The sequence below is a fragment of the Pelobates fuscus genome, chromosome 5 (genome assembly GCF_036172605.1).
Source record: "Pelobates fuscus isolate aPelFus1 chromosome 5, aPelFus1.pri, whole genome shotgun sequence".
Lineage (NCBI taxonomy): Eukaryota > Metazoa > Chordata > Amphibia > Anura > Pelobatidae > Pelobates > Pelobates fuscus.
Window position 1 is genome coordinate 146,020,157 of NC_086321.1, and position 24,387 is coordinate 146,044,543.

General features: G+C 39.4%; 1 protein-coding gene across 2 annotated transcripts; it reads left to right on the forward strand.

Annotated features, from left to right (window-relative positions):
- Window positions 1-69: 69 nt before the first annotated feature.
- On the forward strand, window positions 70-15,794 carry TRMT2A (tRNA methyltransferase 2 homolog A). Of its 2 annotated transcripts, none has more exons than XM_063454418.1 (12): window positions 70-176; window positions 3,790-4,416; window positions 5,767-5,875; window positions 6,185-6,366; window positions 6,609-6,723; window positions 6,804-6,919; window positions 8,091-8,202; window positions 8,821-8,943; window positions 9,615-9,690; window positions 10,793-10,909; window positions 13,605-13,701; window positions 15,271-15,794. In XM_063454418.1, the coding sequence occupies exons 1-12, from the start codon at window positions 163-165 to the stop codon at window positions 15,497-15,499; spliced, it is 1,917 nt and encodes a 638-aa protein (XP_063310488.1). In that variant the 5' UTR covers window positions 70-162; the 3' UTR covers window positions 15,500-15,794. The 2 variants fall into 2 exon arrangements, with proteins under 2 accessions (XP_063310488.1, XP_063310489.1); XM_063454419.1 differs by lacking the exon at window positions 70-176 and adding an exon at window positions 1,217-1,417.
- The last annotated feature ends 8,593 nt before the right edge of the window (window positions 15,795-24,387 follow it).

Genomic DNA, 24,387 nt, shown 5'->3' on the forward strand with positions numbered 1-24,387 from the left:
AGTTGAGCACCCTGGGGCTGCTGCTGTCGTCACCAAACGCTAACGGCGCCAACAGAGCGCCAGCAACCGGAAGCTGGAGCAGTATCCAGGCAACGGCTAACGCGGCTTCCGGGATTAGCGGCGCGTGGCGGAGGTGGGCGTGGCTTCCTGTGACGTGCAATCATGGCGGCCCCCATGTAAGATACCAATGCTGTGTGTGAGTTTGGGTTCTCTGTGTCTCAGGGAGTGACGGACACACCGCGCGCTCTGCACTCACTGAGCGATTCTATAACAAGGATAGCACGTGAGCTGGGCTGCTCCGCATTATCTGCCTGTTACAGGGCGATGGAGAGATCACAGGGCCAGCCTGCTCTATCACCATAAGGAAACCATGTGTCTAGGGAAATCATACATTATACACCCAAACATATACACAATTATTCACACACATACACACACACATATATATATATATATATATACAAATACATACACACACATATATATACACATAATTAACTGTTTAACACAAAAGCATCTCACTACGTTTGTGTAGTTTCATATACATTGAGAAATATATATTTCTAAAATTACAAGTTTATATTTGTGGGAGGGGTAGGCTTGCTGTGATCCTCTGAAAATGCCTCATGTCCCCGAATTCCTCTCTCATCTGCCTAATAGGATGGACCTAGAGGAATCACCCAAAGATTTACGGAATTATTCACTAAAGTGAGAATAGAAACTGAAGTTCAAATTTAAGGCAAAAATTGAATTGAAAGGATTCTCCAGCCATGGGTTCAGTTCAGCCACTTTGGCCTACAATGTTGACATTCACTTTGAATTCTAACTTTAGTGAATAACCTCAGTAGACTGAATTTAGAATAGAAATTTTTGTGATTCGCTACTGCATTACCGTTGGATTAGGACATAGGTTAGAGAGCTGGTTCTTTCAGATGTGAAATTAATCAATGCAGTCTATCATAAATGATGAAACTTATATGCCACATTTCTATGTCCCCAAATTGATACACTACACAAATGTGCACCTTAAACCGAGGTGTTGAACTCCATTGGCATTCCAGTTGTTGTTAGGCTACAGCGTGACTGGACTACAGTTAGTAGACCAAAATAACTGAAGCGGGAAAATCTCAAATTCAAAGTTATTATTAATCTCATTTTGGACTTAAATTTGTATTTACCTTGCCAGTTATTCACTAATCATGGATTAATAAATAACACCACAACCAGGTAGATTATCCACTAAACTGGAAATTGAACAAATGATTTACAGTTTAATGCCAATATAGAGGAAATGGAAAACAATTTCCAAGTTGGTTAATTTTAAAGCCTGCTTAGTTTGGCCAAAGAAAACCCCTGGGTCAACTCCCAGTAGAGTATATAACCCTTGCTTCTCACAAGAAGTCACAGGATATAAAAGGTACAGGATTATTCATAAAATTGCAAATTCTTGAGAACTCACCAGTAAGCCGCATATTTTAGAACAGGAGTAGGCAATATTTGGCACTCCAGATGTTGTCGACTACATCTCCCCTGCTGTTTTACTAGAATTATGGCTGTAAGTGTAATGTAGTATACAAGTTATGGAGTGCCAAAGATTGCCTACCCCTGTTTAAGAACAAAATAGCCAAACAAACTGTTTTCAGTTCTGTTGTTTGAGGCATAAAGATGCTTAGATTTCATCTCAATATTGCATTAGCAAAAGTGTCATGAAACGCATATATTTTTTTATTAGAAGTAGCCAATACAAACAGGATGATGACAATATCAGTATAATTTTTTTAGTTACAAATAATATAAAAAAAATGAAGGATAAATGCCACTGCAGTGATTATGTAATAAGAAGAAATGTGTACATTGCTACATGGAAGAGACATAATCTTGCCATGAAAACCATATCTTTTCAAATGATGGAAGTACATTAAAAACCAGTGCTCTTAGTCTATCTAAATGGTACTCTAAGATTTTGTCACCATGACGCTGCTAAGGTTCTTCTGGTCGCTGGTATTATTTTATTAAAACTTTGGAAAGCCCTCTAAGGGACGGAATAACAGACATATTCTGACCTCTGAAAGACAGCGCCAATAGGTCCCCTACCTCCTTCTAATATGGCACCACTACCGGACATGTCAGCCACGTGCAAATAAATTCTACGGTGGCCACATACCACCGACAAGTATCAGTGGGAATTATGTCCAGGGTGGTGTACCATCTAAATAGAATTTTGTAAATTTATTCCTGTTGGATGACAAAAATAGAATAGCCGCATCCTTCCAGATGTCCTCCCATGAGTCCTCTAACACCTCTCCTAGATCTTGTTCCACTTAGTTATGTAGCTTAAAATAAAAAAAAATACTAGCTAAAACTAATTGCATATTCAGTCAAGAGTCCATAAGATAAAAGCAGAAAGTCTTACCTTAATGGCTCCTCAGTGTGAGAGTGCACTGCAACAGAAATAGAAAATTGGTCAAATTTTGTCTCAAGAAATCAAGGGGTGCTTACCACCACCAGGACCTCCAAGCATGTACCCTCACAATTTGCAGGTCCCAGCTGGCTAGGAATAGACAATCTGCTTGGCACGGCAGTCAGAGCTCCCAGCTCCATGCAGCTTGATGCCCAGTCAGTACTCTTGCTCCCTGTCATTGTGCTTATCCACCTGCAATCATGAGTATATAGGATGATCCGCTGATGTAGGGTAAAATTCTTCAAGCAGCCATTCACAGTAGTGAGGGGATGAGAATGGGGGCACAGTGGTAGAATGTGAGTACTAACATAACTCCTGCAGAATATACATATGTCATCATGTTAAATTAAATGTTTACTGCTTTATGAGCTGTGATATATTAAAGGGTCACTATAAGCACCATAATAACTGCATCTTTGCAATGTTGATGGTGTGGAGAATACCATACGCTTGTTCTTGGGTATGCTCTGAGTATCTTAGAAACATTTCAGAAATTGCTGCAGTTATTACTGCTGTTTATGGTGTGCACAGACTGATCTATCTCTCTCTGAGATAGCTCTGCCCATTAGTTACGTACTCTGGTTAACATAAAATAATCCTGATTGGTTGAGCCTCTTCCTCATGAGGGAGAGGTCTGTCTGTTAATTGCTGTGCAAGTGCAGAAGGATGTTAAAAAGATAGTATGTCTATTTATTGATGCACCATTTTTAATGCTTTCTCAATATAAATAAAAACAGTTGATGCATTTTTTAAATATTGATTTAAATTGTAATTTGCTTAATTTCTGCTACCCAACAGTTTAGTGAATAACCCTGTTTACAAATCTTAATATTTTTGTACAAGAGCTATGCTAGTGAAGTGTGCTTCAGAGACTCAGATTGTTATGGTCCATTTGATAAAGCATACCGTTTTCCACATGCCACGCTTCTTCCATTTTTGTAATTCTAAAATATATACCGTAGATATGGCTTCACTGTCAGACAGTGCCTGCTGTAGGCAGAATTTCATAGGAGAACTAGTAACATCATGCTGTTTTTAAAACCCTGCCAACATTCGTATTGTATATGTATGTTGATTCAGATGAATTTGATACGGTGTAAGATTTCATTCTGCTTATTATGTAATCAGCCGTGAGAGAAAAGCAAAGTAGTATCCAAAGTATTTTGAGGAAAATTGAGTGTAGATATAGCGATTCATATGTTAAATTGTGTAGAAAGTAAACCAGATGCCCTTAGTTGCAGGAACCCTGGTCTAAATGTCACAACCACTAATGTTCTGAAACATAGAAAACATCATTAACATGCGTGTCTCACACCTTATATTCATAGAACTGAACAGAAGATGGATATTGCAGACAATGAAAACATCACCAGTTCAGAAGAACCATGTCAAGTAAATTCACCTGAGGATGAAAACAAAGAAGAGAAAGAAAAAGAGTCTGCGCTGGAGAGTGAAGATGCTACGAGTAGTTCAGGAATATATAGATATATTAAGGATGACCTTTTCACTTCAGAGATATTCAAAGTAGAAATACAAAACCTACCAAAGTACATAGGTATTAATGACATAAAGAAATTCCTTGCCAAGTATGGACTGAACCCTCATAAAGTTAAACTCATGAATAAGCAAACATTTGCATTCGTGACTTTTAAAAGTGAAGAGGAGAGAGATAAAGCCATGAAAGTCATACATGGAGTGATGTGGAAAAAACGTGCATTGAGTGTCCGGCTAGCAAAGCCCAGGGCTGATCCCATAGCGAAGAAGAGAAAACAAGAAGAAGAAGATGCTAAAGAACAACCTGATAATAAGCGTCACACTTTACTGGAAGATGGACAGGAAGTGCCACTCAGCAAACAGATTGCAGATGTAGTAACTCCTCTATGGCAGGTACCATATGAAGAACAGCTGAAAATGAAGGAACGGGAGTGTGAACATGCTCTGCAGAAACTGACCAAGTAATAAGGGCAACATTCTTTTTTCTATTAGATCGCAATGTGTGATCAGCACTATTTTATATTTGTCATTTTTTTTTATCTACTGACCTTCAAATAAGTGGTGTAATAGTTAATTTTCTAACTGTTTGTAAAGCTCTGGTATTTTCCCAGTGAGTTATTTTATAAATAGATTGTCTATCAATTAAAGAAGCTAGGTGCTATAACAATTTTTATTATCAGTGCAGTGCCTTGAGTCTACTGCCGCCATAACTCTTTTCAAACAGTATAAATCTTGTTTTGATCTCCTGTAGCCCGCAGCTTCAGTGTTAGCCAACAGAAGCAGCAATGGGCGACCGTGATTGTCTGAGTCCATCAGCTGACCCTCCTAGCCACCCTTTGTTGTTATGAATTGATATGGTTAAAGAGAAGAGTAATCTCCACTTTAGAATTACATCCAGTGGGGGCAGGGTTGCATGATGCAATGGAATATCAATCCGTGTTAAATGATCTGAAAACAGATTTAATACTGAATGGAGGCAAAGTGACAGGTTACTTTAGGCACTAGAACCACTTAAAGGATATGGAGTGGTTATAATGCATGGGGTGTTCCTTTAAATTGCTTATAAATGATTTTTTAATTATCTCTGGCCGGTGATTAGAGCACTCATGGAGTGGGCTTGAAGGTAGTATTGTAATGAGGAGCGCACCTGTCCCCAGTGATCGAACTCCAAATGATTACCTGTGCATCATAGTGCCATTAAGTACCCTAAGATCTGCAAACATTTTGAAAAACATATGAAGCACAGAGGATATCATATCTGAGCCATATGTTCTGTTTGTATAATACATTTTATTGAATATAGATTGTAAAATTTCATTTGGGTGATGGTGCTTGATGCTTACTGGTATCATAACCAATAAAATAGCATGTAGTGGTTTTGGTGTTAAGATTGCCCCTTAATATTTTTTAGGTTTTTAAAACATAAAATTCTTGTTGGCACATGACACATGGCACATTTATGAACGTATAGATATAAAACATGGTTTCTTAAAGTTTGTTAAACTTTCACAAAACTGTTTTAAATGCAGATTCCAAACCATTATTTTTGTTTGTTTTTTCCCCCCATTTTCTTTTGAGTTACTTAATATGCTGGTATTGAGGGGGAGATGACAAAACGTTAAGAGTAGATAGACATTCCACAATGGATTATGTTAACATTCTGGTTACATTTGATACATTCATGTCCTAACCAAGGTTTCTGGATATTCTGCATAGTTATTAACTATACAATGCCAGTTGCTTATTGTTTAATCAGTCTTTAGCTGTATTTCTGTGACATGTTCAATGCCTCCCACTCTCTCTTTTGGCAGGGAAATCGGAAATACCAACAAGGCCATTTTACCTTGGCTTTTTGTTCAGAAACAGAAGTACAATAAATTATGCTGCCCCTTTGAGGGGGTGAATCCATCCCCCACACAGGTACCAGTGGAAAAACGCATATTTTATAACCTATGGAGTTTGTTCATTTATGATTTATTGATTTGCATTATGTTTTTTTTGATTCATCAAATTAGATTGTTTAAGGACAAAAAAGGCATATGTAGCAAAAACATAGACAACAAGATGTTTTGTTGTTGAGTGTTTTTTTTAAATGTATTTAATACAGAGACGTTTAGGGGGGGGAAAAAACCTGCTGTTTATACAGTTTAAATCTAAACACAACATAAGACAGTGTGAAGTACAGTCTACCTCATAAAGTGAGTGACAAGAACTTTTTTCTCTTAATAGACGGAGTATCGTAACAAATGTGAATTCCTGATTGGGATTGGTGCAAATCAAGAAGATAAGACTGTTGGCTGCAGACTGGGAAAATATAAGGGGGGTTCATGTGCTGTCGTGGAACCATTTGATACAATTCACATCCCTGCTGTCACCAAGAGGGTTGTGAAAGCTTTCCAGGAATATATCCGGTATGTTGCTACATCCAGTATGACTGTAATATCCTTCCAACGGATTTGCATTTGTCGTAAACATATTACCCATGGCTACCCTGAGCTAGTGGCCAGACCTGTAATGAAGGCACCCTGGCCTGTTTGCAGTTGCTTTCACTGTTGTTATTCGTAATGACACTGGATAGGTCTTCCATTCAGCTATATTATTTTTGGTGTTTTTTTTTAATGTTTTTGAGATTGTGTTTGGTCTTTGCTCACAGCACAACCCCATATGCGGTTTACAGTCCCGAATCCTATGAAGGTCACTGGAAGCAATTGACTGTCCGTAGCAGCAGGAAGGGGCAAGTCATGGCAATGGTGTATTTCAATCCACAGGTTAGTAGATATTTTCTCAGGGTAGTAGTTCATACATTTGTACTTGGCGCATTCTAACACAAATATTACTTTGCTTTTAGAAACTTAGCAAAGAGGTGCTTGTGGAACTGAAAACCTCTCTAGCGACCTATTTCATTAACGGACCAGGAAAAGACAGTGGCATTACCTCTCTTTACTTTGTTGAAGAGGGTCAAAGGTTGGTTGGTTTGATTAAACTGAATCTGTAATCAGTACTACATTATTTGTGTTTTATACCTTTTTTTTCTTTAAGATATATTTTTTCATGACTTGTGCTATTTTAGAAAGCGAGAATGTGAGTGTGTGTTGTCAGATAGTTTGTGGTGGGATCAAACACAATAAAACTCCCATCAATCGGTGCATATAGAAAAATTTACTGTTGTGCATCAAATGCGTATGTCAAGGTGGACTTTGCGAATTCTGCCTCGTACACAGAAATGTTAAGAAATTATGTTTCCACAACTATCCCAGAATTTCCAACTCTACCTGCAAATGAGCACAGACAGGAATCATATTTTAGACCTCACCCTGTAACTCTACTAGTACAGATACAGTTAAACCTCTACTGTTGGGGTTTCTTAAATGCTTTGGTTTTTCTTTATGGTAGGGTCGAAACGTTGTGATGGAGTGGGTTCAATAAAATTGCCTGGTTTGTACCTTGGAGTGCCTGGACCTTTCTTCTATTTTGGTTTTTCTTTAAGTCATTCATTTTTGTCACAGCAACCTTCTTCCTTTTATTTGCTACATAACTCTATAACTATTAACTAGCAATCTGGGCAATTGCCTTACGTTTACTGAGTGTGGTCTCCAATGACTTATTTCCGCCCCCACAATACTGCTATTTGAATGTCTCCTTAAGGTACTGTGGTCTTTATTTTTCACTTTTCTATTATTTTCTATTCACTAAAAACACGGTTTGGATTCTAACTTTATTTGGTTTATACTTTATTTTAAAAATTATTGTTCTTTACTCTCCCATAAACTCTATTGTTTGCTTTTATGAACTGTCTAATACATTTTTTAAAAGAGTGATTTACTTGAATCTGCTTCTAGTAACTTATTCCCCAATTACGGGTTAGAAAACAATGGCTGAGATTACAATCAGGTGATGTAATTATCCTTATGAACAACTGAAATGATCTTAGCATTGTGGATACTGCTAGGGGCTAATTGCAAGAAATGTAATGTACTTGGCTCCATGTTTGGTGGGATTCCTTTTATACTTTGTTGTATTGAAGAGATTGTATATGTTCTTTTTCTTTTGTAACCATCAAATAATATTGTCTTACACAGCAGTGATTTAGCCTTCATAAACTTTACTGTAGCATGAAATCCTGTTGATTTTGTAGGAAGTCACCAAATCTTGAAGATTTACCTGTGGAGCATTTGGGTGGAGACAAATATATTCATGAGGAGCTTCTGGGACTTACGTTTCGCATATCACCCCATGCATTTTTCCAGGTATAGTGAAAATCCAGAATTTTGATGAGTATTTTATAGTTCAGAGGTTTTCAGGGAACTTCTGGTTGTACGGTTTCATCTCTCTCCTTTCCCATTTGTTTTGCTTCATACGCCTACACTTATGCCACTCTTCTAGAACAAGAAACAGATCATTATTTTGTTTGTATGTTATACCGCCTCTCTATCACGGCTTTCAAATTTTATTTACATTAAATCATCTCATTCTGGATATGCTGTGAGCAGCCTTTTGAATCAAATCTCCACACTTGTAAATGCACAGATTGGTTCATTAACCCACTGAAATTCTTTATGGTATGCTATCTATTTGAAGCTATAATTAGTGAGTAGTTCTGTGTGTTTCACCACAATATATGTTACAGTATATGCCTCTTTATAACAGTTTCAGGATTACATTTAAATATAAACACAGATGTCTTTATACATTTTGATAGTGGTGCTGTTTTTTCAAAGGGGGGAGGGGAAGAGGGTTATTTTAAAATGTGTTCAGCTGATCATATTTTGAGGATATGGCTACCTTTATTTAGTGGAACATTTAGCATGTCCTGTTTGATGCGTGACTGACCTATATTTGTTTGCTTATATCAAATTCGACCTCAGGTGAATACACTAGCTGCAGAGGTACTGTATTCCAAAATTGCAGACTGGGCTCAGTTGAACCAGAACAGCACTGTGTTGGATGTCTGTTGTGGAACGGGTACTATTGGTATCTCTTTGGCAAAGGTGAGTAAAGTAGGAGTAATGCAGAGGTACCTACCTCCTCATATTCTTTATTTTGCTGATGCCCCAAAATGTTGTCAAATGTGCCGTTTGGATGTTTTTTTTGACAGCTGATGCTATGTCTGTCCACTCTGAAAATTAATTAGAGGAGCACTCTTATGTTTTATTTTAGCGTTTAGATTTTGTCATTGGAATTTTGGCTGGTTGCAAAATATAAAGCTTGCATTTGGTAATACAGTCCGTGAAATTACACATATTGTGTACGTTAGATCATATTTTTTTATGGCTTTATTACACTTTACATAGCAAACAAACTGCAAAGGAAGGAGTGTCAAACTATGAATATAAAACAATACTGTAGAATGCTATTTAATTGTGGTTGTCAAAACAAATTGCGCTTTGCTTGGTGCATCTTCTAAGGTCCCCTGGGCTCTTGCAGATATTTGCTTCCAAATTTATCTTGAATAAATTATAATCAATACTCAAGGAGGTAATATTAAAGTGTTTGACTCATTCAAGCTAGTAAATAATCTCCCTACATGTAAGTGTCATTAATCTTTCTACTAGATGACTATTGGTTATGTCATGTCTTTGATTTATTTTCACTGTTAATGTGCTTTAACTGATTACCAATCCCTTACAAACTTTAGCATTCGTTTTTTTTCCCTTAAAAGAAAGTAAAGAAAGTTGTTGGAATTGAGCTATGCCAAGAAGCAATCGCAGATGCCAAGGCTAATGCACAGATTAATGGTATGTACTTAATGGGATAGCAATCTATGGGTTGTGTGCATGTTTGTTATATGGACACTATAGTCACCAGTGTAATATATTTGTTCTGGTGAGTATAGTCGGTCCCTGCGGGCTTTTTGCTGCAAACCTTGTCTTTTCAGGGAAAAGGCGGTGTTTCCGTTACTACCTAGGAACACCTCTAGTGGACACTCGGCAGACATCTACTAGAGGTGCTTCATGGGTCAGTGCTGCACAGCAATTCTATTTAGCGTCTCTACACTCTGCATGGAGACGCTGAATGCTCCCCATAGAGGTGCATTGATTTAAGTTGCCTCCACCCAACCCCTTCAGAATATATGATCTCAGCCAATGAAATGCTTTCCATTCTGATGTCAGCCAAAAAGGTCAATCGTGGGCGGGGCCACCGCTGGTGGAAATAAGGTATGTTTTCTTTTTATTTAAGGGGGCAAGGTGGGCCGGGAACTCTACATGTGTTTTTAACACTACAAGGTCAGGTATACATGTATGTGTTCCTGACCATTTAGTGTTCTTTAAAATAACTCTATTTTGAAAAGAGAGTTATAAGTCTACTTGCCTATAGTGGCTAATATACACAGGCATTTAAAGTATTGTTCAGTAAGTATGTATTCATTCTGATTTATTTTTTTTTAGTCTTTTTTTTCTTTGTAATGGTTTGGTTTACACCAACAGTAAAATTTATTGTTTGTGTAACTGTTTTATCTGTAAAAAAAATAAGTAAGGTGTACATGTATTTATTATTAAAAATTTTCTATTTGAATTAGAAACTTTAAAAAATACCTACGTTTGTTCTGTGGCATAATAGACTTGTCTTGAAGGCATTTATGGCAGTCACCTTGAGTTTTGCATCTAATCCTTTAGGTATAATATAATTCATGAATTCCATTAGCCATTCAGGGGATTCTCCTAAAGTTTGCAAGATTTTCCTGATAGTAAGCATGTTGGATTGTTCTGGGGGTGACCGAGTGTAACACTTGTGAGCTGCTAGCAAGGGGAATTGTTTTCTTTGCACATGAAATGTTTGTCATACAACTGATTCATGTTCAATAACCAATCACAAGAATAAACCTTCTTATGTTTGCAGATCTTGGGAACATTGACTTTCAGTGTGGCAAGGCAGAAGACATTTTTCCTGCTTTGATTAACTCCTTCACCTCTCAGAACCCTGTTGCTATTGTTGACCCACCTCGAGCAGGCCTGCGTAAGTGCTAATAGTGTGCAAAAAGTGGAGCGCTACTTAAATTCCTAAGGAGGAGGGTATATATAATAGGAAACCTGACAACCTATTGAGTAAATGATATGCAAAATAAGTGAAAAGTATACCCTTTGCCTCTAGAAAAATACACAAATAAAACGTCAATAAAATTACTCATGTAATAAATGCAACAGACTAAATAATAAAGTCCAATAATAGTCTGTGCAGGTCCCTTTGTTCCCGATGTTTTCTGGTGTTACTCCATGATCAAATAAATATGAAAATGCAAAGAAAAAAAGGGGTAAATTAGTGATACACTATTTCACTACAAAAAGGGAATCCTTTGTACAAATAAGAATATTAATAAATTGACTTTATTTGAATCTTAGCTGAAAGCTAAGTATCAATGTAAAAAAACTTCACATAAATTAAAATTGGAATTAAAACAAACTCCAGATATCTTTAAATGAATAATAGTAGGGCTTCGTTACGGTATGCCTACTAGTTAGTACAGAAAGTGCTGGGTGCAGACCTTATGCTGTTCTCGGCGTCCCGAAATCAGCAGTTCAGATGTTGGTTTGCTAGTAACAGTGAAGGTGAATGCTCCCCAGGCGCTGGCTTTCTGTGATGTGAGTTTTGTCCCTCCAAACGCGTTTCTCCGTTCCAACGGCTTTATCAATGGATGCGGACTTTTCAGGTAATTGCCGCTTTTATAGCGGACTCTGATTTTCATTTAACACTTAATCAAAAACGATGTTTCAAACTTCTGGAATTCCATAACAGTCATTAATAATACAATGTGAATAGTCTAACACATATTTTCAAATTCTTATTTGCGATCATGCTCACAATGTTACATTTTTGTTACTATGTGTCGCCATGGTTACTCCCGCTGGATACAAATTCAAACGTAACTGTCTTTCTTTCAACTTTCAATATATGGACATAATTCACAGGGCATTTCTACAATATACAGTCATGTATCGGTACACTTTTTATTGTTAGTGCTTTCTAACCAAGGGAGTAATACCAGTGCACTAAAAATTAAATGTATAAAAATAAATATATTTAAAAATAAATGTATTAAAAAATGGTATTCACAATCCGGTGTTTTGCAGTGAATACTATACAAGTAGGTACCTACTTGTATAGTATTCACTGCAAAACACCGGATTGTGAATACCATTTTTTAATACATTTATTTTTAAATATATTTATTTTTATACATTTAATTTTTAGTGCACTGGTATTACTCCCTTGGTTAGAAAGCACTAACAATAAAAAGTGTACCGATACATGACTGTATATTGTAGAAATGCCCTGTGAATTATGTCCATATATTGAAAGTTGAAAGAAAGACAGTTACGTTTGAATTTGTATCCAGCGGGAGTAACCATGGCGACACATAGTAACAAAAATGTAACATTGTGAGCATGATCGCAAATAAGAATTTGAAAATATGTGTTAGACTATTCACATTGTATTATTAATGACTGTTATGGAATTCCAGAAGTTTGAAACATCGTTTTTGATTAAGTGTTAAATGAAAATCAGAGTCCGCTATAAAAGCGGCAATTACCTGAAACGTCCGCATCCATTGATAAAGCCGTTGGAACGGAGAAACGCGTTTGGAGGGACACAACTCACATCACAGAAAGCCAGCGCCTGGGGAGCATTCACCTTCACTGTTACTAGCAAACCAACATCTGAACTGCTGATTTCGGGACGCCGAGAACAGCATAAGGTCTGCACCCAGCACTTTCTGTACTAACTAGTAGGCATACCGTAACGAAGCCCTACTATTTATTATTCATTTAAAGATATCTGGAGTTTGTTTTAATTCCAATTTTAATTTATGTGAAGTTTTTTACATTGATACTTAGCTTTCAGCTAAGATTCAAATAAAGTCAATTTATTAATATTCTTATTTGTACAAAGGATTCCCTTTTTGTAGTGAAATAGTGTATCACTAATTTACCCCTTTTTTTCTTTGCATTTTCATATTTATTTGATCATGGAGTAACACCAGAAAACATCGGGAACAAAGGGACCTGCACAGACTATTATTGGACTTTATTATTTAGTCTGTTGCATTTATTACATGAGTAATTTTATTGACGTTTTATTTGTGTATTTTTCTAGAGGCAAAGGGTATACTTTTCACTTATTAGGCCTGCGTAAGTACCAGACTTCGCAATTCTTAACAAAACTGCACTAGAGTCCTAATACATAGCCGTTATTACTTGCTCTGTCATAACATAATGTTATTTGTGATTTTCTCTTCCACTTAAGCATGTGAACATGTTGAATGCAACAGTGTAGCAATTTTACTCCTTTCATTTGGCTCCTTATCTCCTTTTTAATCTTGATTTCATTCAAATAGTTTTTGCAATTAAAATATCCATGTTTCTATCTTAAGAATAAAACTGTTAAAATTTGAATTATATGTGGAAGTGATTCATAGCGTTAAACAATGTCTGAGACTGCCAACTCCTTCATCTTTACATAATCAGCAGTAGTTTCTTTTTAGTTCTTCACTGCCACCTTCTCCTACTCACTGATTCCTTGGCAACAACATATATTACACAACAACATTTTAAATCATTTTTCTATTCTAGGGCTGTTTTGCAGAGATCTTTTTCATACAGATGTTTATCTAGGAATGATAACATTTATTCTCTTTTTGTCCTAAAAACTACAGATTCCAAGGTGATCATAGCAATCAGAAAAGCTGAACACCTGAAACAACTGATATATGTGTCGTGCAACCCCAAGGGTGCAATGTCTAACTTTGTTGAGTAAGTGTTTTTAGTTTGAGACAATCAGATTGATTGCCTGCTTAGGATTTACTTTGGTGATTCCAGAAACCAATATTAATAATAAAGCACAGGAAAGCTAATGTGTACTTTTTTCAGTTTGGTTGCTTTTTAGTTTTCATGTGTTAAAATGCTCAAGTCTAATTTAAATAAGTGATCAAAGACTGTTTGTAGGATTATGAACAAGCTTTTAAAGGGGCACTCTTTCTTTCTAGTTGCTATGGTATTATGATTCTTTGGTTGTCTTCACTACATTTTCTGGAACAGTTAAAGGGACACTATAGTCACCTGAACAACTTTAGCTTAATGAAGAAGTTTTGGTGTATAGAACATGCCCCTGCAGCCTCACTGCTCAATCCTCTGCCATTTAAGTTAAATGAGTTAAATCCCTTTGTTTATGAACCCTACTCACACCTCCCTGCATGTGACTTGCACAGCCTTCCATAAACACTTCCTGTAAAGAGAGCCCTATTTAGGCTTTCTTTATTGCAAGTTTATGTTTAATTAAATTTTTCTAATCCCCTGCTATGTTAATAGCTTGCTAGACCCTGCAAGAGCCTCCTGTATGTGATTAAAGTTCAATTTAGAGATTGAGATGCAATTATTTAAGGTAAATTACATCTGTTTGAAAGTGAAACCAGTTTTTTTTTTCATGCAGGCTCTGTCAATCATAGCCAGGGGAGGTGTGGCTAGGGCTGCATAAACAGAAACAAAGTGATTTAACTCCTAAATGACAGTGAAATTGCAGGGGAATGATCTATACACTAAAACTGCTTTATTTAGCTAAAGTAATTTAGGTGACTATAGTGTTCCTTTAAAAAAAAAAAAAAAAAAAGATTCACTTCCACATTATATAGACAAAGGCGTGAAAGACTGATGACAATGACAGACTGAGAGGAGTTTACTTACCCACACCAGGTGCTCTCAGACTATAACTGCCCTCCATTGATGGAAGGCTTTGTACATGCATACACGCAATGCTGAATTGAGTTTACCACATCATTTGTACACCTGCAGAAGGTGCCAGGGTGAGAACTTTTTATTGTCAAATCAGTTTAAAATAGTTTGACGGAATTGAGGGTGATGGCATAGAGATGCCATAATAGCAGCGTTAATAATATAATAAGCTATTGTGATTATGGCGAGGGCCCCACCTCTTTTATTAGATTGGTAAAGAAGAATTTGAGAATTAAGTAGTGTATTTAAAATTGAAGTGCAATGTCTCTGCAATGCTGCAAGGTTATCACGTGGAAGACAAGTGTTGTAGAGCAGAATATCCTAAAAGATCTTTACCGAGGGCCAAAGAAGAGCCGTTTCTCAGATTAGATCTGTGCTAAAATAATACTGAATTATAGCAATCAGGCTGTGTCCATGATCAGTCCTCTTTTTTTAAAAAAAATTAATTTATTTTTTAATTTGCTTACATAAGAGAATATTCACAATTGTTTCCTGTCATTCTAATTTAATACACAATTTTCATCTAAAACATACCCAAACTTTACATGTATTAACTTTATAATTCAAATCCTATTCCACCTTCCTTTTTTCTAGCTTATGTCGTGCACCTTCAAACAGAGTCAAAGGACGTCCTTTCAGGCCAGTTCGAGCGTTGGCTGTGGACCTGTTTCCTCAAACCCCTCATTGTGAGCTCCTAATTCTATTTGAGAGGGTGGACTATACAGAAATCTCAAGTGAACCTGCTGGCACTCCAGGTGCCCCTAATATCCAAGACACAGACACATGTGAGGTTCAGCCAGACAGCACTGAAAATCTTCAGTGATTGTGAGCCATGCAGCTTCGTTTAGCCAATTACAGAAGGGTTTCTGCAGCTAAAAGTGCATAACATGGGACCACTAACACCCATTTTATTACTTCATTTGACAGTGTTAAAATCCATGTAACCACTTTCATAAAGTCTTTTTAGCCTCCATAGCAAGCGATCTACATAAAGGGATTGTGTTAAATCAAATACAGGAAAATACACTGCAGCATCATCAAACTGGAAAAAAATTTCAAATCTCATTTTCAGCATATTTGTGAATAGCGCTTTGTGTTTATGTACAGATTTCACTTCTTGGAGGAAACAACATTAATAAAATTTTCCTTTCATCATGAACATGTACCTTTTTTTTTAAATTTAAGCTGAATACTAGAAGGCTTAAATGGGGTTTACAGTGTGTACTCTACCAAACCCCAATGTATGGTCTTAAATAACATTGGATTTTATTTCCCCTGTATGGCTGTAAAAAGTGTTAGCTCGCTGTCACGGTCAGAGCTCTGACATCATCCGATTTGGGAGGTAGGGGGGTAATGCACACGTGCGGTGAGCGCATTAGACTCTCCCCAGAGGAAAGAATTGCTGCAATGCTTTCCTATGTGGATTTAACTGATGCTAGATGTCCTCATGCAGGAAGCGCCTCTAGTGGCTGTCTGATTGACAACAAGTAGTTCAAAAACTGCAGCAATTTACATTGCAGGACAGAGACATTGCACCCAGACGACTTCAATGATCTCCCTTCAATCAACATAAAAGCAGATAAAACAAAGCTATCATAGCTGTTAGACTGGAGGTCACCTGAGAGCTTTCCCTTGATGTTGGCAGTTAAGCTAACACTTTAATGGCCATACTTGCATACTAAAACGGTCCAAATGTTTATGGGTATAACGTGCAGGTTTTTGATTTGTCTAGTTTAAATGTATATTGTATTATAAATTTCCAGTTTTTTTTTGTTTTTTTTTATATATGTGGCTCAAAATGTGTGCTTTTGGATGAATTTCAATCTTGGCAGAAACATTATTCAGTTCTTAGTTGGTGGGGTGCCAATAACCTGCAATCTCTTGGCTAAAAACCTTATTGCTGGAGTTCTTTGCCAAATATGAAGTGATATATGGGAATGACTTGGATCCCTTCTCCTGCAATATTACTCTTTTTTTTTTTTTTTTTTTCACAGCGCAGACTATTTGTATTATATAAATATCTTATCGGCCAGCAGTTTTGAAAATGCGTCTCCTTTCGGTGATGCAAGTAGTTTAGTATGATTTAAAGAGAAACTGTCACTTCAGGAATTTAAACGACTGAATAAAACATTAGGAATATCCACTTGTGTAAACCTTATACATAAGATACTCCATTGTATGTTAAAGATTTAGGAAATTACATCAGTATCCAGTTCAGATAAGACAAAACCATTGCAAATGAACAGGAGAAAAGAAAAACATTGTTTCATTTCTCCTCTTCTCTGTATGTTTTCTCTATGCTGACTGCAAGATGCAAAGTACTGCGCTTATAATAATTGACCGATAACTAAGATGGAGGCGCCGAGTTACAGGATAAAGTTACATAGGCTGAAAAGTGATGTCCATCAAGTTCAGCCTCTCACATTGTTTTTTGTTGTTGATTCAAAAGAAACCCCCCAAAAAAGTTTGAAGTGCTTTCCAATTTAGCAACAAATTCAGAAAGTTTTTTTTCTCGGCCCCAGAATGACAGTCATTGAATTGAAAAGCGGGGCCTACCTGCCGAGCAGAACTTTCAGAGCTTTGGAGATGGCTTAGTTCTCTGAGGTCTGAATGGAGTTTCATTTCCTCTGGAGACCAAATTCCCTGAGTCCAGGTAGAATTGAAATGGGCTCCCCAACTTTCGAGTATCCTGGTATCCATTGTAATTACTTGCCAATTTGGGTCTTCTAGTGGAAAACCCTTAAGGAGATTCTGGAGAGATATCAACCATTTAAGATGGGCTTTGATATGATGGGGAATCATTATTAGTTGGTTCCAATTGTTCTAGTGTTTCTTGAACTGGCTAAAGGAAATTCATTTTGATAGGCCTCATTCCACTGAGCCCATCTCACCAGACCTATCATGGAAGTGAGAAATCCCATAATTTCTTGCGGTCACTAATTTTGTTTCTCATGATGGTGTCTCTGTTGCTGCTCCTAGATATATGAGCTGGTGAGAGAGGGTCAAATAACTTTTCTCTCTGTTTATTGCCCATCCATGATGATGTAGACATTAAAGCGCAATCTCTGTATGCTGAACCGTCAGTTTAAGGGATGATGCCATTATGAAAATGTTGTCCAAATTATGATTCATTTTTTAATCTTTGCTCTCTTAGGAAGGCAATCACTCTGACCAGAACCTTCAAAAATTACCTAGGGAATAAGCTTAGACTGAAGGGGAGACCTTTGAATTGAAAATGTTTCCCACGATGTAGAACCTCAGGAATTTGAAATCTTGGGGATAGATTGGAATCTGATAATGCGCATCCCTGAGCTCTGTCGAGGTGATCCAATCGTCATGATTTTTTTGTTTTAATTCTTTATTTTTATGTGCAAGGGATTACAATTGAGCTTACATTGCCACAACAGCGTTAATACGCAGTATATTATCATGTAATATAAAACATTTGTATGGCAGGCGAAGAAATTGAACTTTTTTATATTAATAGCAGAAAAAAAACAGTGGACATGTCAGGCTGCGACACAGTGCTAACGGCTGTCGGAGAACGGGTAACAGGATACTCTGATGCACTGGAAGCATGTTGGTCAGTTATTTAAAGGCGCAGCGCCTGTGAGTGTCACCATGATCCTAATAACTATGTTGGAGCAGTAGTAAAGAAAACTAAAAACATAAAAACATAATGTAGACGTTTCCTGCTAGTTTGGGTAACCCACACAGGAATTGCTTAGAGAACATATGGTAAATTACATGCAAGGCTGTACTCGATTGGGGCAGGTTAATTATTTAACGTTAGGTTACATGCTAGGCAGACTGATGTTATAATAAAGACCACTGGAGTCGGGCTAACTGCTGAACAAGTACATATGTCTATGTAAGTCCCTGTTGGAGAGGTGGTTAGGTGAGAGCAGGAACGAAGACCAAAGATGGTTGCCGGGGATGTTAGAGATGCCTCGCTCAGGTGCTGTAGGTGGTATCCCAAACGCTGCATGACTCTTATGTGTGCCTCTGTGTTGATATAGAGTGCCTTAAGGACGTCGCTGGAAACAGAAAGTCCGGTTAAAGCTTACAAAGCAGGTCTAAGTAGTGTAGTCCCACGGTTCTTGGCAGGTATTACTGGGGTTCTTTTTCTTTTAATTTGAGAGCGTCTCCTTCTCGGTTGTGAGGCATTCCGGGATGCTTAGTGGCTGTCTGTGCTGTTTAAGCCTATGGCTTTTACCTTGCTGAGCTCTCCCCATCAGCTTTACGGTCATACGGGTTCGTGAGCAGCGCAACTTCTCTCCCCTGGGCTGCATAAGATAGGGGCCTTGGTGTTGGGCTTCACGCTGCCGCCATCTTGGAAGGTACGTTTTATGCCTCTCAGCCTCCATTCCTCCGGAGCTCTCCGCAGTGGGGACCGGGATAACCCCCCCGGCCCACAGGGGGGGAAACGGGACAGGCAGGCGTCTCAGGTAGTCGGCGTGTGGTTGCCGCGGGGGGAGACAGGGCAGCGGCCGTCCACCCCACTCCCCTCTCGAGTAGGCTGCAGTCCCCAAAGCTTTATTCGACCCTTTAGGGTCCCAGAACTCCCGATCTCGGGGTCTGCCACCTTTCCACCACCGTGTGCGTGGTTGTTGGGCTCTTTGCGGGCTTCAGAGCTGCAGGATTTGCCTAAGAGGCCAGATTTCTCTAGAGACTCTCCTGTATGCGACCGGTCAGCATGGCGGTCAGGCCCCGCCCCGCAATCGTCATGTTTTATTGCAGAGATGATGAAAGATATTTATTAAATTTTGAATGAAACATTTTTAAATTCTAGATTTATGGGGTGCGGGGCCTGACCAGCATGGAAGGCAGACGTGCTTCTGCAGAGCTCCTCAGACAATAGGGCAATCTATGTCAAGTTTGGCCCTACCTAACTTAAAATAGCAGCACAAATTGACTTACCTGACCCACGAAGGGGCACAACACTGACATTGTGGTCTGCGACCAACGTGAGGCCGGCTGGCCGACAGACTTGCGCCATGAGGCCTGGTGCTCGTAGAGCGGGAGAGACGGCCGATCTCCCGGTCCGGCACCACGAGATGCCGACACAGTGCAAGCAGGAGCCCCGCTACTCCCCCCAGGACCGTCGGGGGTGATCGCGGTCCACCTCTAAGAGACAAACCCGGCACGGGGAGAGCACAGGGTGAAGCCTGCTCATCGTGACACCCAACATGGCAGCTGCCACGTGCCTCCCTGGCCACAAGGACTCAGACCAAAGCATCACACAGAAGCTGGACGCAATACTAGCCAAATTCTGGCGCATGTTAGAGGGCAGAACAAAGCCATCTACCTATCAACAGCCACACAGCCAAGCAACAGAGAGGCTGCCTCCAACTCAGAGGAAGGCTCTGAAGGCCTCACCGGCTGGATCGACCACTCCACGACGGCGGATCAAGTCGCAAGAGAGGCAGATACACCGCAGGAGACACCACCGAGGACACACCGTACAGAGAACACGCAGGACCCGAAGTGCTCACCTGCCCCGCATGGCGAACAGCAGCCTAAAGCGTCCCACTCCGTTCCAGATTACAGCTGCGGACGACCGGAAAAACGGCAACTGGGGGGCAATGGCGGCCCCACACCGAGAGAGTGACCAGCGATGGCCCAACCATGACCCACACACCGGGCCTCGACACCAAGCATCCAGAACAGGAGTGGGGTGATTGATAGGGACTAATCGTGCACAGGGACTAACAGTGCACCGCTGTATACGGTAACAGGCTCAACCCGACAGACCCGTAATTGACTCTCTGCTAAGTTACCTGAAGTTAACCCCTCTTACATATGTCCCAACACTATCTTGTTGTTAGCCCACTGCCTGTGCTCATAATCTCCCCTGAGCGTTCAAACCTTATCACACCCTCATAACAGAGTGCCAAAGAAGTGGGAATATTCATTAAATCAGAATACAAACCAATCTTACCCACATAAAGCCAAGCAGGCCCTCATGTGTTGATTCCTATACAATGGACGTATACACCCAACAAGCCATGCTAATATTAACAATTAGTTGAAATCACAGGCTTTAACCTGAAAATACTATAAACCTAATACCTAGGAACCTTTCCTCATCTAACAAACTCTCCTATCTTGCAACTATAAAAGAGTGCTTCATAGTAATTGCAAATATTCTCATATCTAGACTGTATTGCTAATCTCATCACTTGAATAACATAGATATGTGCCTAGCTTATACCAAACCAATTCGAGTATGTAATTAGCTTGTATTATCAACTTATACAATTTTTTTTGTTTTCTCAGAATGCTATACAACTATTAACAAATAAGTGTTATCAAATTGTTGTCGAATGGTGTTGTGGCATTGTTGACATGACATGCAAATGTTATTTCATGCACAGCAAAAATAAAGAATTATTTTTTTTCTTCTAGATTTATGTATTTTTTAAATTTTAAATTCTTTATTTTTGTCGTGCTTCAGAATACAGGAGCAACAACAGCAATACCGGTGTAGAGATTGACATTGAATTACACATATATTGAAGGCAAATACAGTGCTACGGTATGTGGCATTTGCTGTCTTCGCACGATTTTTCTAATGTAAAGAAAGATTCAAGCTAAATAAACATGTTTAGACCCTATGGCAACACATCTTATGTATTCAAGAGTGTATTATTAGACATGGAAGTGTAAGGCAAGAATAGTTTTGATTAAGCTCAAGCAGCGAGTAACTTACAAGCTATTGCAGGCTAGTCTAGCATGTCTGGCAGGGTACTGATACTGATTCTGAATTTATGCAAAACATGCTGACAATGACAAATTAGACTAATACATGCTTGAGGATTGACATGTTTATGACAGTAGAAAATGGCATGAAAGTGACTGTGCAGATTTGAGGGCAATCATCCTGCCAATAGAAAATAAACAGAGAGGCAACATATATGTCGGGCCAGACTAATTAGCAATTAGTGAGGCTGAAAATAATAGTAAGAACATTTTTTTAAATAAAAAAACTGGAAAAACATAATAATAGAGATAAAATTAAGCAGTTGTTACGAAAAAAAATAAATGGAACCCACTGGGGGCCCCACGTGCCATGTACTTCCCTGACTGTGTGTTTTGAAGCTGCTATCTTTTTTTTTCTCTTTATTTTGAATTTTGAATGATGTTTGTTTTTGGGGTGGGGGTACAGAAAGAAAGCAGGGAATTAGAGTGTGTGGTACAGGTTTGCATTACATTGAACTGTTTTTCATAGTAATCTAACTTTCCACGTGCAAGTGGAAGTTGTTCGTCAGTAGTTTCAGCATACGTACATAGCAAGTATATATTTTCTACGCTCGTGTCAACATGCATTTTCCTTTCTTCTTGGGTATGGTGTGGGGTACAGAAGTAAGAGGGGTGGGAGTAGGGGTACCTTTTCTTTTGCGGTGTGTTACATACATTTTGAGGTGTATTGTGTGTCTCGTTCCTGTCTCGCGTTCTATTTGCCATGTACCTCTCGAATGTGGGCTTTGATAGTTGGGTTAATTGCATTTTTGGTCGTGTCTTTTCTGTTTGAGGTAGTAGGGTGAATGGGAGTAAGGGGCGGGGGTCGGTATGTGTCGTCTTAGGTTTTCTTCCTGGCGTGTTTTTCCGTGTTGTGTGCTTTATTGTTCTGAGTGTGTTTGTTGCCTAGGTCGTGGTCCATGTGTGGGTGTGAGTGTTGTCTTGAGGTCGTTCTTTAGTTTGGTGGGTGTGTTGCTGATGATGGTGGGGTCTCGTGTTGTCTTTGGTCTTAGATGCTTACGTTTCTAGTAGTTTTTGCGTGGTCTTGATGTCAGAAAGCAGTGTGGGTCTGGGTGGGGGAAAAGGGGAAAAAAAAAAAAAAAAAAAAGGGTTGGTGGGGTGCCCTGTTGGGGGGAGGTTCGTGTGCCCCGGTTCGAAGTGTCTTGAGTGTGTGCTGGCGAGGGTCGGGAATTCGTAAAACCATGGGTCCCATATTTTATGGAAGTGTTTGGTGGTGTCGTGCACTATTGCGGACAATTCGTCCATTTTAATTGCGTCTGCTATTTTTTGTCTGATTGCCTCCATGGTCGGTGTTTCATTGCTGCCCCATTTTTCGGCTATTGCCCGTCTGGCTGCTAGTGCTATCTTTGCTGTCAGTTTGTTTTGTGCTCTGGGTATGTCTGCGTGTGGTTTTGATAGCAGCCAGATCCAGGGGTTTAGTGGGATGTCTGTGTGTAGGATTTTAGAGACCATGGTCGCTCCTTGTTGCCAAATTTGTTTGATTGGGGGGCATTCCGACCATTGGTGGAGGTAGGTTCCCTTATGGCCGCATCCCTTCCAGCACAAATCTGTGTCTGACCTACCCATCTGTTTAAGCTTTAGAGGTGCTATTTTTTTTTTGTAATAGGACATATAAATATGACAAATGCTATATACCATATTAATATTCGTTACAAAAAGAATTTTGGAGTATAGTTATTCGTAGGTCTTCATATCTTCCTTTATCCGTGCAATGAAGCTGCTATCTTAGGCCTGCATGCGAACTCGCAATTCCCAATTCGAGCTCATCTAATGAATAGTCCCAGCATTACAGCAGGGCCTGATTTATTCACTCTGCTAGCCCCAGGCTGCAGCACGAGCCCGCATCTTGTTCCCCCTCGGATCCGGTTCTCTTCCGAGCCGGTATTGGAATTCCCAGAGAAGATTGTCCCCCTGAGTGTTGGGTGGTGATGTGAGGGTTCGTCCTCTCGAGACTCGAAGCCCAAGTAAGCATTGCAGTAATCGGTCCCGCCAGTCGGGTATTGGGATGGAAGCAGCCAACCGCTCTTCTCTGGTAGTCGGGGTGTCACAGGCCTGATGGATGTGTGCCTCTGTAGATTGCCCCGGTCTCTGAAACAATTCTGCTAGGTTTATTGGTGCTCCCATGCCCCAGCCGGTATAGCTTGTAGGCGAGCTGTGTGATCGGTCTCAGCGTGTTGTGGTAGGCAGCCATTTTTTGTAGTTTAGCGCGGGAATCTGAGTGTCAGGGAAGCTTGACATATTCTGCTTCTCATTGTGGGATCCCTCCAGTGGGGATTGGGATAACCCTTACCAATCCAAAGGGGGTGGAAACAAGGCCATTAGGAGTGTTGGAGTGCTGATGTGTGAAAGTTGGAGGTGAGAGCAGGGCAGCAGCCATCTGCCCGGCTTCTCTCTTGACTAGGCAGCAGATTCTGAATCTTCGTGTTGCCCTCAGGAGCTCCAAAACTCATGATCTCAGATTCCGTGTGATCACCATCAGCCACCTGTGGGATTTGTTTCATAAGAGGCCCAGAAGCCATTGAGTCCAACTTAAACAGGCAGTCCCTACAGATGCCCCTCCTGCCTGTGACCGGTTAGCATGGCGGTCCAGCCCCGTCCCCCAGATTTATGTATTTTAGGTTTATTATTAGTCTCCATTTTCTCGTTGGTTTTGGTGCCAGAAATATCCTTGAGTACAATCCTCTGAATCTTTCTGTCAGAGCAACTTCTTTTATGAACGTTTGATCTAGATGTTTTGACAGAATTTGACACATGGCTTGTTGTTTTGCTGATTTTTAAACCTTTAAGAATTTGAATATGTTTGAGGATGGGAAGTTTGCATATTCTATCTTGCAGCTGTCTTTTATGATCTTCAGAGTCCATAAGTCTGAGATGCTTTTGGCCCATTTAGGGTAAAAGAAGCTTCCTCAAATAAGCACTGTCTAGACCAGGGATAGGCAACCTTCGGCA